This window comes from Mustela putorius, unplaced genomic scaffold, assembly GCF_011764305.1.
Source record: "Mustela putorius furo isolate JIRA1106 unplaced genomic scaffold, ASM1176430v1.1 tig00000738_pilon_pilon_pilon, whole genome shotgun sequence".
Taxonomy (NCBI): domain Eukaryota; kingdom Metazoa; phylum Chordata; class Mammalia; order Carnivora; family Mustelidae; genus Mustela; species Mustela putorius.
In genome coordinates, this window is record NW_025421463.1 from 2,721,060 (window position 1) to 2,737,346 (window position 16,287).

At 58.3% G+C, this 16,287-nt stretch overlaps 2 protein-coding genes across 4 annotated transcripts in view; one reads left to right on the forward strand and one right to left on the reverse strand.

Annotated features, from left to right (window-relative positions):
- MCAT (malonyl-CoA-acyl carrier protein transacylase) lies at positions 1–8,461 on the forward strand. 2 transcript variants are annotated; one of them, XM_045083746.1, is made up of 4 exons: positions 8–481; positions 2,259–2,346; positions 5,032–5,249; positions 7,848–8,461. In XM_045083746.1, exons 1-4 carry the CDS (start codon positions 62–64, stop codon positions 8,259–8,261), a joined length of 1,140 nt encoding a protein of 379 aa, XP_044939681.1. In that variant the 5' UTR covers positions 8–61; the 3' UTR covers positions 8,262–8,461. The 2 variants fall into 2 exon arrangements, with proteins under 2 accessions (XP_044939682.1, XP_044939681.1); XM_045083747.1 differs by lacking the exon at positions 5,032–5,249 and having other exon boundaries at positions 1–481; positions 7,848–8,056.
- The window catches only part of BIK (BCL2 interacting killer), a 26,683-nt gene continuing 12,738 nt past the window's right edge, over positions 2,343–16,287 (reverse strand). The window contains exons 3-5 of one of the 2 annotated variants that reach the window (XM_045083748.1): positions 14,802–14,906; positions 13,981–14,098; positions 2,343–2,656 (exon numbers count right to left, since the gene is read on the reverse strand). In XM_045083748.1, coding sequence (XP_044939683.1) covers positions 2,600–2,656; positions 13,981–14,098; positions 14,802–14,906 — 280 coding nt within the window. In that variant the 3' untranslated portion in view covers positions 2,343–2,599. Of the gene's footprint in view, positions 2,657–12,778; positions 13,320–13,980; positions 14,099–14,801; positions 14,907–16,287 lie in introns of those variants that run through there. The other variant, XM_004771292.3, reaches the window with a different exon arrangement.

Below are 16,287 nucleotides of genomic sequence, written 5' to 3' on the forward strand. Positions count from 1 at the left end.
CCGCGCCACCGCCCCGCCGGCCTCCGTCGCCGCGGAAACAGGCGGCGGCCCCGGCCTCGCCATGAGCCTGCGGGTGGCGCGGGCCGCGTGGGCCCGGGGCTGGGGCGCGGGCTGCCGCCGCGGCGCCGCGGCCTTCCCGCCGCCCCCGCCGCGCGCCGTGGACGTGGCGGAGCTGCTGCAAGACGCCACGGCCGCGGAGGAAGAGCCGCGGGAGGCGGCGGCGCGGCGGCCGCCGGGCCAGTGCTCGGTGCTGCTCTTCCCGGGCCAGGGCAGCCAGCTGGTGGGCATGGGCCGGGGGCTGCTCCGCTACCCGCGCGTCCGCGAGCTCTACGCCGCCGCCCGCAGCGTGCTGGGCTACGACCTGCTGGAGCTGAGCCTGCGCGGGCCGCAGGAGGCCCTGGACCGCACGGCGCACTGCCAGCCCGCCGTCTTCGTGGCCTCGCTGGCCGCCGTGGAGAAGCTGCATCACCTGCAGCCCGCGGTGAGGCCCGCCGCCCGCCGCCCCCGGGGAGGACGCGCTGGGCCCCGGCTCCCGCGTGCGACGCAGTGGGCGGGGGCTTGTCCGGGTCCCGGCGAGGAGGGAGCGGGGGGGCGCGGCGCTGGGGGGCGCGTAGGGGAGGGGGCTGGGGACTAAAGCGTGCTGTGAACCCCTGGGCGTGTTAAGTGCGGTGTCGCAGGGCGGAAAACAGCAGGGAAAGTGGCTGAGGAGTCTGGGCTGGATTGCGATTTTATTCTACGTATTTTTTAAAAGTTACTATTATTAGTAGTATTATTACTCCTATTCTCTAAATCCACCCTGGGGCCCAAACTCACGACCCCCAGATCAAGAGTCGCATGTCCCACCTAAAGAGCCTCGGCTGCGATTTTAAAATTTTTATTTATTTTGTGTGTGTGTTTCTTTTTTTTTTTTTTAATTTGAATTCAGTTAATTAAATGTAATGTTTTATCCGTTTCCGAGGTAGAGTTCAGTGATTCCGCAGGTGTATATAACACCCCCTGCTCGTTCCATCAGTGCCCTCCTTATGCCCCTGAACGGTATTTAAAAATTTTTTTTTAAGATTTTATTTGTTTATTTGACAGAGTTCACAAGTAGGCAGAGAGGCAGACAGAGCGAGAGGGAAGCAGGCTCCCTGCTGCCCGGAGAGCCGGCCGGGGCTCCATCCCAGGACCCTGAGATCATGACCTGAGCGGAAAGCAGAGGCTTTAACCCACTGAGCCACCCAGGTGCCCCGCCCCTGAACGATTTTAAATGATCCTTAGGGGCGCCTGGGTGGCTCAGTGGGTTAAGCCGCTGCCTTCGGCTCAGGTCATGATCTCAGGGTCCTGGGATCGAGTCCCGCATGGGGCTCTCTGCTCAGCGGGGAGCCTGCTTCCTCCTCTCTCTCTCTGCCTGCCTCTCTGCCTACTTGTGATCTTCCTCTGTCAAATAAATAAATAAAATCTTTAAAAAAAAAAATGATCCTCAGTCATTTGTTACTAAATGATTTTAGACGGGTGAACTCCAACCTTGAGTGAGGGCCCATTAAGAGGATGGTGTGAGTATGTCACTGCACTTGAAGGTGCGAATTGGTGGCTGTTATCATTTGATCATAGCAGAACAGTAAACGTGAAGCTTCTGCTGTGAACCCTGCACTCCATTCTCACAACAACCGCGTGGGGAAACAGTTACTTTGTGGGTGAGGCAAGGAGACTCGGAGACGTAAGGGAATTAGTGAAGTGGTGGGCATTCATGGAGCCCTTACCCTCCGCCCGGTCTGTGCTTAAGCGCTTGAGAGACCTTCTTTTGGTGTCATACCAGGAGCCCTGTGAGGTAGGTCCTGCCCTTTCCCCATCCCGCAGATGGGACAGCCGAGGCTCGAAGTCAGGGAACTCTCCCAAGCTAAGAATCAAATTCAAGAGACTGGGTCACTCTCTCCTCTGTGTAGTTCCCTCCGGCTCCCTGGGCCTGAGAGGCATCTCCAGGGCAGAGACGGATCCAGAGCCCTGCGTTGGAGACACGGCTCCACCAGAATCAGGCAGCAGGCTTTAACTTGCCAGCAAAGTTCCTCGTCAGTAAAAGGGCTGGTTCAGGGCTTATGGGCTTATCAAGGCCTCTTCTTTTTGTGTCCTCTTCTAGCCAGAGCACCAGGCTGGTGGCTCCCCACTCCTGCCTCCTTGAGCCTCTGAACAGCCTGCCGGCTTGCAGTGCAGAGCCCTGGACTGAACCCCTTGCCCCTACCCCTAGACCTTGGCCTCATGCCCTGCATCTGTCACTACAGGTGATTGAGAACTGTGTTGCTGCTGCTGGATTCAGTGTGGGAGAATTTGCAGCCCTAGTGTTTGCTGGAGCCATGGAATTTTCTGAAGGTACACAGGAATGGTTTGGTTTTGTGCCGGGGTGTTTTCTTGCTGGGTTCGCTGGGGACCAAGGACACTGCCAAAAATAATTCTGGAGCCACTCGGGTGATGGAGAAGGGAACACATGGGCGAGAATGACGTTGGGAGGACCAAACTTCACCTTTGAATCTCTTTTAAGCCTGAAGGGTTCGCCGGGGATTTTCTTTTCGTAGTCTCCTGAACTCTGCTTGCTTGACTGTCCCCCACGCTGTCCTGGGTGCTCTCAGTCCACTCCCACAGCACCAGTGCCTGTCACTTGACAGATGGCCAGCAGATAGTCCTGGAGTGAAAAAGTAAATGAATGTTTGATCATGAGCATACTAGTTTCACTTAAGATTTTTGCTCATAGTGAACCAGTTAAACTGTTTTGCTTATAGTTAAATGCGAGCAAAGGATGTGAACAGACCTTTCTCCGAAGAAGATATACAGAAACGGCCAATAGGCATGCGAAGAGATATTCAGCATCACTAATCCCTTAGGGATGTGCAGATCAAAACCACACCTTATACCCACTAGGGTGGCTTCGATTAAAAAATATATAATAAGAATAATAATAAGTGTTGGCAAGAATGTGAACAAATTGGACCCTCAGGGACACCTGGGTGGCTCCATCGGTTAAGCCTCTGCCTTCAGCTCAGGTCATGATCCCAGAGTTCTGGGATCGAGTCCCGCATCAGGCTCCTTCCTCAGCGGAGAGGCTGCTTCTCTCTTTCACTCTCCCTTTGTGTTCTCCCCCACCCCAAATAAATAAATAAAAATCTTACAAAGGAAAGAAAGCAGGACCCGAAGACGTGGCTAGAGAGAGTGTAAAATGGTGCAGCCACTGTGGAAACCAGTTTGACGGTTCAAGCCGTTGCACACAGAACTACCGAACGGCCCAGTGGTTCTGCAGAATATGCCTAAGAAATAAAAACATACGTCCTCACAGAGAAACCTGTGCACAAACATTCCCACCAGTATTCGAAATAGCTCCAAGATGGAAACAGCCCAGATGCCCCTCATCAGAAAAAATCGTGCTCGGTCCGTGCAGTGAGTGTCCTTCAGCCGTAACAGGGATAAAGGGCTGATGCGCGCCACTACCCAGATGAGCCTTCAAAGCCTGCTCGATGAGAGAGGCGGCCCCTTGTGTGTGAAATGTCCTGAATGTGCAAATCCAGAGACAGCAGCTAGAGGTGCCAGGGCTGGAGGGCAGAGGAGAGGAGAGATGGGGAGTGATATCGGGGTGTTTTACGGAAGGATGGAAAGCTTTGAAACTAGAGCCAGCTGGTGGTTTACCAGTGAACTACACATTTGAAACATTGTATTTGATGTATTTATTTTACTTCAGTGTTTTATTTTTTTTTTACTTCCGTGTTTTTAAAATAACAGCATTATAGCACGGTTAAGGAAATGCTAAAAAATGCTGCATTGCACATCTCCGAATAAAACTGTTTTATACACACATAGTTTTCTGTGCACATAAATACAGAGCTAGAGCCTGTGTATGTCCTGTGTTTTCTCACTTGACATTTTGCAGTTGTTAATGCCTGCACGGGAGGACTTCCGCGTGCCCTCTCCACTTTCCTGTGGGTTCTCGGCTACTTCCTACCTCAGGCTGTCATTGTATTTGCTCTGCAGTTTGCTCCCTGTCTGTGTAAGGGGCCAAGAGTCCAGTACAAATGTATGTAGGTGCTGAGGGAAGGCAGATGTGTTAAGAGGGGAGCAGGCTGTGCCCTCAGAGCCTCTCTGTGGTCCCAGGAAACTCTGGACTAGTCCCTTAACCTCTCCTTGGCCCCGTCATCACCCCCCCCCCCCCAGGGAGCAGACCCAGGACCAGGAGGACAGATGTCCAGTAGTCACAGGCCTTCTTACATCATGATCGTGGGAGCTGCCTGCCCCGGGCACAGACCTCTCACCTTGCACTTGAGCCGCACGCGCCAGCGGCTCTGCATTGCTCTTCCGTTGCCCTTGGCAGTGGCAGCTTCTGCAGCTCCAAGTGGGGGCAGTAAAGCCTGATGTATGGGACTGCTGTGGTATTGAAACTTTCATTCCCAGTTTTTGCAACAATCCAGGCAGATTAGATAGTATCATCCTCATTCTGCTAACTGAAAATTTGACCGGAAAGGTCATGACTTGTCCAAAACACTGTATGTGGCTCAGAGTCTTCTCCTGTGCACCCCGCTCCCCGCACCAGGCTTTCTCACCAGCAGCCTGTCGACATTTTGGACCAGATACTAACTTGGTGGTAGAGCCCTGCATTGTAGGATGTGGGGCAGCATCCCTGACTTCCCCCAGATGTCTGTAGCAAACGTACCTGCCCCCTCCATGCGCACACACACTCGGCTGTTGTGACAATCACAAGGGCCCCCAGACCTTGCCTTGAGGCAAAATCACACCTGGCTAAGGACCCCCATCCCACAGCAAGCCAGCTTTAAGGCTGCGAACTCCGTGTTTTCATGTGTATAGTGCCAAAGGACGGCACCTGCCTCTCAGGATGGTGGTGCTCTCGGCAAAGTAGATAGAGAGAGGAAGAACCATGGCCCTGGGGACTGCTGGTAACTACCGGGTCCGCATCTCCAGCACACTGTGTGAACTCGTGCCTTGTCTCAGATCTGGGCTTTCCCCCACCTTCCTCACATGCCCTGATTTTTTCCAAATGCACTTCTTTCTGCATAGGTTTGTATGCAGTGAAAGTCCGAGCTGAGGCCATGCAGGAAGCCTCGGAAGCTGTCCCCAGTGGGATGTTGTCTGTCCTCGGCCAGCCTCAGTCCAAGTTCAACGTTGCGTGTTTGGAAGCCCAGGAGCACTGCAAGACATTGGGCATAGAGAGCCCCGTGTGCGAGGTGGCCAACTACCTCTTTCCTGATTGCCGGGTGATATCAGGACATCTGGAGGTTGGTGCTGATGGGAACAGCCTTCCTAGGCCCCAGTCCACAGAGAATGTTGGAACTGTCCCACCCACACCAGGAAGCCCGTGGTGGTGTGATGGGTGCTCTGCCAAGCTGTGGTCTGAGCAAAGTACTTGAGGGCAAGGGGGGGGGCGAGCCCTGCAGAGGGAGTCGAGGCTGGGCTGCCATCCCCACTGCACCGTGCGTAGACCAGGACCTTGAGCAAGTCACCCAGGCCTCCTAGAAGGTAAAGGGGTTGGACCAGATGATCCCCAGGGCCTTCCTGGGGTAAATTCTGGGGTTCTCACAACCTCTGGTTGCTCCCTTAGCAAAAGGAGGAGCCATGCCTGCTAGGTTACTCCGCCCCACTGTGCCTTGTCTTAGGGGTCTGCATTTATCCAAGTTCAAGTTCTTTTTCTTTCCTTCTGTCCTTCCTTCCATTCACGCTTCCCTAGACATTTCTCAAGCAGCTCCTCTGTAACAAGCATTGAGGGGACATGGACCGAGAAGCCAGGAACTTGTGTGTTTGGGGCACAGTGGGGGTCGGGCTGGCTGCCAGGAGGCCTCAGGAGGTGACACTGGGAATGGTGTGTGGACGGTGTGTTTGCTGGAAGGGGGTGTCCCCAGCAGGGAGGCCAGGACCGGCCGATGGCAAAGGGCAGCTGGGGCCTGGCCCTGGGATGCTGAGTGAGTCCATGCTGGATCCTGCACAAGGAGCTACAGCTGCAAGGTGCGTGTCTACACCACTCGAGTCCCGTAGGCGTCCTGGTGCTCCCCAGGAGGGAGTTCCACGCGTGTGTTACACACGAGGAAGCTGAGGCAGAGCGAGAGGCTAGTGCTTAGAGATGGTGGCGGCAGAACAGAGCTCCAGTCAGTCTCATTCTAGAACCTTCCTTGTCCATTCGACTGCACTCCGTCTCCCATCCCATGAGGCCTTGCCCGTCTGCCCGGTGTCTGTGTGAATCTCCTCTAACCAGCGAGTCTCTCTTGTGACAGTCCCGAGAGGAGAGGAAGATGGGCGACAATGGCCCCACGCTGCTTGTGGAGCTCACTGCTCGTTCCCATTAATGGCCTTGGAAACCCCAGAAGTGGGTCGGGAGGGGCCCCAAACCAGGGCTGGCATCTCGTGCAGCCCCCGCACAGCTGGGTGCGCGGGTGGACGACCCCTCGGTCCCCTTACGGTGCCAAAGCAAAGAGCTCAGGTGAGGGCAGGGCTTCCCTGAGCAGGAAGTTCCCTTTGCAACCCCGGATGATGGGACAAAAAACCCTTGGCCTCTGCTTCCTGGGCCCTGAGGCTGTGGCCTTGGCCTTGACTCTTGTGGGCCCCGCCTAGGATGTGGGCTGGATGAGTCCAGAGGCCTTAAATGTGGAAGGCGCTTGGAGATGCTGAAATGATGCGTTGGCCTCCTGCAGGGCGGGGCCCACAGAGATGGGTGAGCAAGTGCCATCCAGCCGGACGCCCGAGCCCTTCCTGCCCTCTGGGGGCACACGCAGCCATCCCATCAGGTGGTTTTTTCCAGTGGACCTGGATGGGCTCAGCATACAAGACAATTGCTAACCGTCACGTAGCACTTGGGCACCAGAGTTTACCTTGATAACCTGTGAGATAACTAGGGTGCTCCCCTTTTTCTAGATGAGGGAACTGAGGCAAGGAGAGGCGGCACAATCACCCAAGGTCAGGCAGCTCCTGGGACCCTAACACCTTCAGTCTTCCCGGGAACAGCGGGCCCAGCCCCAGCATCGCTGCGGATGGTGACAGGCCAGAGACAGGGCCAGAGAGACGGCGACAGACAGATCAGCCACAGGATGCCCTTCGGCGGGAAGGGCCATCTGGGTGGCAGGCCCCACGCCATGTCCTGGAGGCCTAGGGTCTCTTAAGAATCTCTAATATTTTAAAAATATTTGTGAATTATGTTGTTTGCAAACAGGACCAAGTTTGGGCCTCTTAGCCTGGGAGGCCCCGTCTGAGCTGAGACACCCTTCAAGGCAAGGCTTTTGGCTTCCAGGGGACAGAGCTCCTTTCTTCTCTAGAGTAAGCTCAGATGGTGGGCTTCTGATCGAAAGACACGAGGCTTGGAGTCTCCAGAATTTTCATCTCGAGGGTTACGGCGTAGTAAGAAAACGGGCTTGTTAGAAACTGTGAAGGGTAGCGGGCTTACAATGGAAAACTCCCACTAGACAGTGTGTCCTCACGTGGTCACACTCCACCCCTCCCGTCCCGTCGCTTCCCAGCAACCGCGCGAAGCCGCTGAGATCGTGCTCATTTTGTGGATGACAGACGGCGAGAGGCTGAGTGGGAGTGGGGAGCTGGGGGGGACACGCTCCCCAGCCTCGGCTTTTCAGTCCCATCAGGGCCGCCTGCCCGGGTGGGCTGTGTGAACAGTCACGGCCCCAGAGGAGGACTTCTGGGCCACCGTGTACATGACTGGTTTGTACTGGAACAAAGAGGGAATGGAGGCCGTCCTCGCAGCTGTCTGCGGGGTGAAGCATGCGGAGGTGCCCATAGCATCTTCTGTCCGCAGAACCGGGGCCGGGGGAGGCCGCCTCGCCATGCGTTTCCTCCCCTAAGATGTCCTTGGCTGAAACCCTTTCTTTTCCTTCTAGGCGCTGCAGTTCCTGCGGGAGAATTCCTCCAAGTATCACTTCAGGCGCACCAAGATGCTGCCCGTTAGCGGGGGCTTCCATACCCGCCTCATGGAGCCGGCCTTGGAGCCCCTCGAACAAGTTCTAAAGTCGATCAGTGTAAGGAAGCCTCTGGTGTCCGTCCACTCAAATGTCGACGGGAACAGATACATGCAGCCCAGACACATCCAGAAGCTGCTGGTGCGGCAGGTGGTCTCCCCGGTGAAGTGGGAGCAGACGATGCACGCCATTTACGAGAGGAAGAGGGGCACGGAGTTCCCCCAGACTTTCGAGGTGGGGCCTGGGAAGCAGCTGGGAGCCATCCTGAAGAGCTGCAACCTGCAGGCCTGGAAGTCATACCGGCACGTGGAGGTGCTGGAGGATGACGGGACCTAGGCTGGGCCCCCTAGCCCCGCGGTGGGAGCTCCTGGGGCCTGGGGTGGCAGGGGCGCAGCTTAGGAGGGAGAAGGTGACCCAGTCGGCGCTGCAGCGGGCCTGGACCTGCCCCGTCTGTCCCTAGGCCTCCTTGTCCAAGTGACTGGGAGGCACTGTTTGCAAAGTGCTTTGAAGGCCACATAAAAGCCCAAAAGCGAGTATTTCTTGACCTGCCGTGGTCCGCTTCTTCCCCTGAGATATGTTTCAGGGCTGGGGGGAAGCTGCAGCAGGGCCAGAAGTGTCCCGGGGACCCTGGAGGCAGATCTCACACCTCTGGGCTCCTTTGTAAAATAGGCTGAGACCACCTGGCCGGCAGGTGTGCTCAGGAGGCTGGGAAGGCTCAGCCTGTGGCCTGTCGCGCCCTACCCCATCACGAGGGGGCCATCAGCATACTGGCGTGGCCACTAGGCAGGCCAGTGCCAGAGGGGCCCCCACTGCCCCATGAGCCCGTGCGTCCCCACAGCCGGCTTCTGAGCCCTTTCGTCACTGAAAGCAAAGGGCTTCCAGACGTAGCTGGCCTTGGCAGCCATTCTGTCCATCCCACACTGTCGCTGGGAGACTCTGTCCCACACTGGTTTATTTTCCCAACAGCCAGTACTGAGCGCCTGCCGGCAACCTGTGAGTGAGCGGCCTTCCCGCTTGGGGGGAAGAGGTCCTTAGCCAGGCAGGAAGCGTGTAAGGTGGCTGGCTGAGGGCCCTGTTTCCCTGCAGACGGTGATCGCTAAGGGTCTGCTCTGTGCCTGTGAACCTCCCATGGCACAGCCACACCCCAGGAGCAGACGGTGGTTCTGGACATGGGCAGCTCCGCTGATAACAAGCAGAAGTCATGTTCTGGACGTCTTGGTGGCTTTTTTTCCTTCCCAACAGCGATAGTGGGAAACTCGTCCGGGTGTGAGATCTCTGTGTTTGTCCATAAATGTTGGCTGTGGTGTAGACGCCTGTCCAATCTGGGGTAGGTTTCGCATTTTCAGTTCTGCAGGGTTTCTCAGCAGGGGCGCTGTCAACCTCTGCGCAGAACTTGCCTTCGTTGCATGGAACTGTCATGCACAGCGTGGGCCACTGTCCTGGCTCCCGGCCACTCTGCGCCACGAGCCCTTCCAGATGTCATGACCCCCCCACATGCCCACGTGTGTCCACAGCCCGGGCCGAGAGCCCTGCATAGGACGAGGGAAACTGATCTGTCCCATGGCCTGAGTCTGTGTTCTCAGACAGTGAGAGTTCAGTGAACGATCTTTTAAAACTTCCATTTTAAGAAATTTTCAAACATTTGCAAAGAAACTTGCTATTATATTATTATTATTGGTGGGCAGCAAAGTGAAGTTTGGGGAGTAGTACAGAGCTCCCCAAGAGGGAGGGGACCCAGAGGGTTGCCCGAACCTTGCTATTATTTTTAAAGAGTGTGGAGTCTGTGGGAACCCTCTTCCAAGCACCGCGCTAGCCAGCGACCCTGGGACTCTGCAGGCTGGGCTCAGGTGCTCTGGCTGTGCTGTGGGCAGGACAGCATCACAGTCACACTCTGCAGATCGTGGTCCCACGTAAGGGAGCCCTGGAGAAGCAGCGGAGGGTGAGTGTTCCTGTGTGGCAGGCCTTGCTGCTTGTCTGGGCATGGCCTTTCTCCTCAGGGTCCGGCCAGGCTCCAGGCCAGAGGAGGGAGAAGAAACAGCAATCCAAGGGCATATGGTGCTGCCTTAAGGTTGGTTCCAGAAAGCTGACGACCGTCTCTGCCAGCACTGCAGGGGCCGCCCAGCTGGGGAACCCAAAGGTGCAGGCAGGCAGTGCTCACCTCCACTGTGGGAGCCCTGGGTGGGGTAGATTGGGTGGGGTAGATGGGCTCTCGCCCTCCCCACCCCTGCAGACTTGGAGTCTGGGTAAGTGGCAGAAGCACGGGGTGGGGAGGGGAGTTCTGGGGGGAGCTCGGGGTCCGGGGTGAGGGCCTGAGGGGCTGTGGTGGATCCTATATCCTGTTCCTTGGCAGAATCTGGGCCAGCATCTGCCCCCTTGAGGAGACCACCCCGCGCCATCATTGTTCCCATGGTGCTGGCCCGCCCCGGGGTAGGAATCACAGCTGCTACCACGTTTGTGTCCCCCGCCCGTGGAGACCCTGGGCCTGTTTCTCTTCCCAGCGGCTTGCCTCCCTCAGCCAGCCTAGACCTGGGTGCCTGGAAGGAGTGGGTTTCCCTAGGCACATGCTCTCTGAGAATCAGCTCTCGCCTCCAGAAATCTTGACTGGACCAAGGGCCGTGATCAAAAGCCTCTAAAACCTTGCAGATGATGGGCCCCTCGTGCCCCTGCAGCCTTGTCACCTCTGGGAAGGGGCTTCACTGTTTCCAGCGGCCTCCACCCCAGGCCCCCAGAGGGTAGGGGCCTGTGTCCCCCGCCCCCCTCCCGCCCCGTGGCAGTGTCCCTGGGCCCCGCTGCAGAGGGGCCGCAGGAGATGGGAGCATCCTGAGCCGATGGTCTAGGGATCATGAGGCTGCTGGGTGACCATGGCACCCCTGCCCACTTCCTAGGAGGGATGGGCCTCCAGTCCTTTCCTTTTTGGGGTTGATTTCTGCTATCACTGTTGCTGAACACCTGTTTGCAGCTTGTGGAAGTTGCCACGCAGATCCGCCAGACTGGGTATGACCATGACCCTTTCCCCATCTGGGCCTTGATCTCACCAACCCCCACAGGCTGGATTGGAAGGCATCGGTGGGCAGAAGATCCCAGTGCTACTCTGGTCTGACCCTTTTCTTCTCTGGGCCTCAGTTTCCCCCTTACAGGCTGGGCCTTCTTGAGCAGATCAGTCAAGTGCCAGCTCCATGTTGGCTTTGGAGGTCAGGAGGCTGCCCCTTGTGTGGGGGCACAGAAACTGGCAAGCTCCTCACGGCCCCAGGGTGGGCATGAACAGACAAGACAGTCGATTAGGCTCCAGCCCAAGCTGGCTTATCCACCTTCCTCATGCGCAGGCAGGTCTCCCACCCCAGGGCCTTTGTATGTGCTGCTCCCCCGTAGCTGGAGGACACTTGTCTATCCTTCATTCTCTCCACAGGCCTGGTCCTGCGGTCTCACCCCCCCCCCATTTTCTCAGTCCTTTATTGCTCTCAGAACACAGCCCCCAGTTCTTAGCCTTCTTTGGGTGCTTTTTAAATAGAATGTGAGATTTGAGGGACCATATCTTCACAACCCCAGAACCTGTGGCCAAGCTTAGCAAAGTAGGGGCTCCTCTGACATCCACGGGTGGGAAGAATGTTGCAAACCCTAGGACACTTGGGAAGAGGGTCCCCAGATTCCTGCCGAGAGAAGACATGGCTTTAGCATCTCCATTCCCTCCGCTCTGAAGAGCCCCAAGCTCCTTGAGAAGCTGAGGCGGCCCCAGCCACACTGAGAAAGGGAGGGGTGGGCAGTTTGACCCGAGTGCTTGGGAGCTGCTCCCGGTTGGTTAGGGAGGACTTCCTGGAAGAGGTTCATCTGGGTTTGGCCTCCCCACATCCCCAGCTATGGATTCTCCAGTGGAGCCCCAGGGCCTGGGGGCAGTGCAGTCACACAGGAAAGCCCTGGTTCACTTCCAGGTCTATAAACTTGGTGGGTATCTGTCCAGGGGCGGAGTGTCCTTTGGGTGGAGCAGGATGTCAGGATGGAACATTCCCAGCAAGGACCTGGGAACTGGCAGGCTCTGGGCTCGCCCTGGGAGGCATGGGAGGGCCTGACACAGCCCCACGGGGCCACTTACACGGGAAGGAGGTGAAGTCAGGCTGTGAAGGGCCAGACTCTGGAGCGCTGTGACATGGAAAGCCCGGTGGCGGCTGGGAGGGTCCCTTCAGTCACGAGGGTCAGAGGGGGCAGCTGGGAGCGGGCAGGACCTGACCGGCCGGGCTGGAGGGTAGCGAGTCACTGTCTGTTGCATCAGCTCTGGGGCGGAGTGGAGGACCTGGAGGGGACAGGGAGGAGGCTGCCGAAGGTGGGGACTCACCCCAGCTCAGGGATGGCTTTTGAGACAGGGGGACTGTTGGGACGGGGTGGGGGGTTGAGGAGTCAGAGCTCTAGTTCTGGAGAGAGGGCCTGATGGGGTCTAGGAACAACAGCACTAGGCCCAGGTCTGGGGCGGGCTGAGCCCGCACAGTGGGTGCCCCTGGTCTAGCCCCTTCTCCGCAGCACACCTGCGTGAGCGGCCCCCCAGGCTGCACTGCTCCAACAGGGAGTGCTGGATGAGCAAATGTGGGGAGGGGAGGCAGCCCAATTGTAAGAGCCTGACAGCCCAAAGGAAATAATCCCTAATGGTACATCTCAGGCACGAGGCATGACAAGAGGCGGCGTAAACCTGATTGTGTCGGGCCAAACTTCATGACAGCAGGTGCAGGAAAGAGCCCGCAGGTGTGTGATCACGCACAGGTGGCTAGGCGCACGCCCCGCCCCTTCTTTCCCCGCCCCTTAGATTCTCGAGCCAGGGGCAAGAGGCAACCCATGCGACAAACCCCCAGAGAGGACCAGAGACCAGCTGGAAACCAACATTTTATTGAGCTCTCCTCACCCCTCAGAAATCTATTCCAGCAGATTTTCCCTTTGCCCCGGGGCATCACAGACGTGGGGGTGTGGCCAGCACTCCCCCCACAGCCCGCCACAGGGCCCCCCAGCAAGAGGAAGGCTCCTTTCTGGGACAGGCCACCACACGTGGGCTGGGGCCAGGAGAGCAGGCCCAGCCAGGCCTTGGCACGGGCAGTTAACCAGCAACGACCCCAGAGGTATAATGAATTCATTTCTCTTACAAAAAGAAAAAGAAAAAAACTAGTATGAAACCTCAGTAGTGTCCCAGCACTCTGTTTTAAATATAAAAAAGGCATCATCAGAAAACAGTTAAAAAGACAACAAACCCAACAAGGCCACCTCCAGGGTGGCGGCCAGGGAGGGGGCGAGGCCAGCCCCGCCCCCCGCCCAGAGCAGCAGCTCGCATCACTGGAGGACCTGAAGCCCCCAGCCTAGCAGCAGCACCACCAGCAGCAGCAGGGACAGCACCAGCCCGCGCCCGGGGTTGGGGGACACCTGTGGGATGAAGGGGGGGAGAGGTGAGGCCCTCCAGCCCGGAACAGGGGTGGCTCCTTCCGCAGCTCCTTCTGTGCCCGCCCTGTGGACACAGGGATGAGCCCGCGAGGCTGAGGCTGAGGCTGAGGCCGGGCCCGGGGTGGGGAAGGACTAGTCAGGGAAGGTGGGGGATGCAGGAGCGTCTCCGAAGCAGACCGGTCGGGGACAAAAACCAGGAAGAGCAGCACAGGCAGGTGGGGAGATGGCCGAGGATGCGACAGGGGGCAGAGAAGCCAGCCCACCCAGGCTGCTCATGGGCTGGGGACTGTGGGAGCACGAGCTGCCCGAGGGACCGTCCCCGGCGCTGCTGGGAGGGAGGAGGAGTGGTCAGGAAAGCGGCTCAGGAGGAGACGCATCTGCCGGGTGAGGAGCCGGTCCCTTCGCCAGCGCCAGCAGAAGGCCTTCCCAGGGGAGGCAACAGCAGGGAACAGGCGTGGAAGCAGCCAAACACATTGAAGAGTCCCAGCACCGAGTCCGTGAAGCACGGCTCTCAAAGCCCGAGCCCAGCAGAAGGGGGGAAGCGGGCAGGGCGACAGGGAGGGGTAGGGTCTGTGGCATCGCGCCACTGCAGAGCTTCACAGCACCATGTACAGGAGGTAAGTCAATCTCAAGGTTTAGTTACCCTGTTCCTGAAGGTCAGGAAGCTCCAGATCCGTATGTGCTCCCTGAGGTTAGTGAGACCATCCACGAAACTTCGGAGAACACCTCTCAGGCGCATCTGGTTGTAGGTAAAAGCCCAGCTGTGACAAAGGGGAGGGGGAGCAGCGCCATTACTGCGGGAACGGGGACAGGGCTGCAGCCTTTCCTTTAGGGGACCCCTGTGGGTAGAAGAGGGCTGCCCCCCCCCCCACATTGCCACTCTGTCCCCTTGCTCTGGTGGCTCCGCCAACGAGCGTCTCTCTCCACGGCCATCTGATTTCCTCTTTCCTTCCACCGCCCACCAGTCCACGGGGGTTTGGTCTGGGGTTCTGAAGCCGGCCATGGGGAAAAGGCTCCACTGTTCACAGGCCCAAGAAGGCAGGTCTTCCCCCTGGAGGACCTTGCTCTGATGGAGGCCTGGGCACCCCAGCAGACGGCTGCCTCTCTGGGGACCAAGAGACCACACGGCTGCAGCCCTGAGATGGGCTCATACACCCGCAGCGTGAGTGGTCCTGTGAGCCTCTGGAAACCCACAGAGATGCTGGTCAACCATGAAAGTACAGTGGGCTCGGGACAGAGGCCACCAAGCAGGACACACAGCTCCACTGAGCTCGCCACCTTCCCGTCAGCATTTGAGGTCAAGACCCTTTGGGAAAAGTTCGGTCTTGGCTTGATGAAACAGCAGAGAAAGGCACTTGGGTTCTGCTGTGCAGCCGCGGTGCAGGGGCTGGGGACTCCCGGCAGAGGGATGCGGGGCTGCCCGGAAGGGGAGCGGTCTCCTCCCAGGGCCTGGGGGCCGCCCACCTGTGCACGGCCATCCCGGGCAGCTCGCCAGCGCGGGGCAGCATCCATCTCACTTCCATCTCGTCCCCGATGAAGGCCAGCCGCATGGCCACATAGTTGGGGCTGCTGCGGGAGGGCATGGACAATTAGGGGTGACGCAGGGACGCCCCACACACCTGGGCCCGCCTGGCAGATCGGGCCCCAGGCTTCTGGGAGGCCAGGGGTGGCACAGAGCGAAGTGGGAACCTTCATGCACCCCTCCTCTGGCTCCTGCTTTGCTTCAGAAAAGACCGGCGAGGTCCCATCCCTGGGGGGCTCCACTCCTCTCGTCTTGTGGGAGGGCAGACACACATGCAGGGACCGTGAGCAGCAGATGCGCCTCCCTGTCACAGCCTTCCTCTCCCTCCGGGGAACACGGAGGGTTGGGGAGCCCTGGGAGAGGCCACCCACCCGGAGGCTTGCCAGGAAAGATGGCAAAGGTGGGCAGCGGGGCCGGGCGTGCTGGGGCTCCTGAACCCCCCGGAGCTGGGACTGGTTTCCCACGGGGTCTCGATTTTCCCTCCTCCTCATGGGGAGGGATTCTAGGACCTGATCCCTGCGCCCCCAATCGTGAAACCACCTGTTGTCCTCAGCCTTTTCGGAAGGGAGGGGCTCACCAGTTGCTGCTCTCCCTGATGGGGAAGGAGGTCTGCGCGCTCACACCTGACCTCCACAGCCCACAGCCTCCAGGCTGGCTTCAGTCCTGCTCTCAGGGCTTTGCCCACATTTCATCTGGGAACTTCCAAGTGGACAGGCGTCCCAGTGGCTCCCAGCTCAGCCCCAGCCACCTGCCCGGTCTCTCTGGGGTCTGTGCTCTCTAGTCCAGAGGTGCCGAAGGTTGGATGCGAAGCTGGGGAGGTCTGGCTGGCAATCCCCGGCGGGGGCCTGAGGTCCCACCTCTATCTCAATACCCCGTGGGACCTCAGGAAGACACTGCCCCACGCTGAACGTCCCCTGTTGTCATCTCCAAGTGGAGCAGGACAGGGCAAGAGGCAGATTTTCAGGTCCCTCCAGCTCTAAAATCCCAGCCAGCCCCAATCCCCAGGTCCAGGCCCTAATGCCTAAGAGACTCCTGAGACCTAAAGCAGAAGGGAAGCACCTGGAACCTGGGGCCGGCCCTGGGAAGATCCTCTCTTCTCTGTCCCGGCAGCCTGGGCCCCAGACAGTGTGTGTGAAGGGGCTTCCTCAGGCTGCTTCTGATTTTCTAAAATTAGAACCATCTTATCAAGAGGCCTTGATGAGACATCATGGTCAGTGAGGGCCAGGTGATATGATACCCAGTCCTAAAGTCAGAGGTTTACGCCATTTTGGCGGCAGTACCCAAGGTCCATCCTGGGAATATGCTGGAACCTGAGGGCCTCTGTGGGCTGACAGCAGCGCCAAGGGGCCGCGCCCAGGGCACAGACCTCCATGAGCACACCTGGGGAATTTCTGCCCTGGGGCCCTGCTCTTCCAACTGTACCCCCAA

Excerpts from the sequence above, each read along its gene's own strand:
- MCAT (XM_045083746.1), top strand. The coding sequence starts at position 62 with ATGAGCCTGCGGGTGGCGCGGGCCGCGTGGGCCCGGGGCTGGGGCGCG. Across the intron at positions 2,347-5,031 it reads AGCCATGGAATTTTCTGAAG|GTTTGTATGCAGTGAAAGTC; the intron begins GTACACAGGAAT and ends CTTTCTGCATAG. Across the intron at positions 5,250-7,847 it reads TGATATCAGGACATCTGGAG|GCGCTGCAGTTCCTGCGGGA; the intron begins GTTGGTGCTGAT and ends TTTTCCTTCTAG.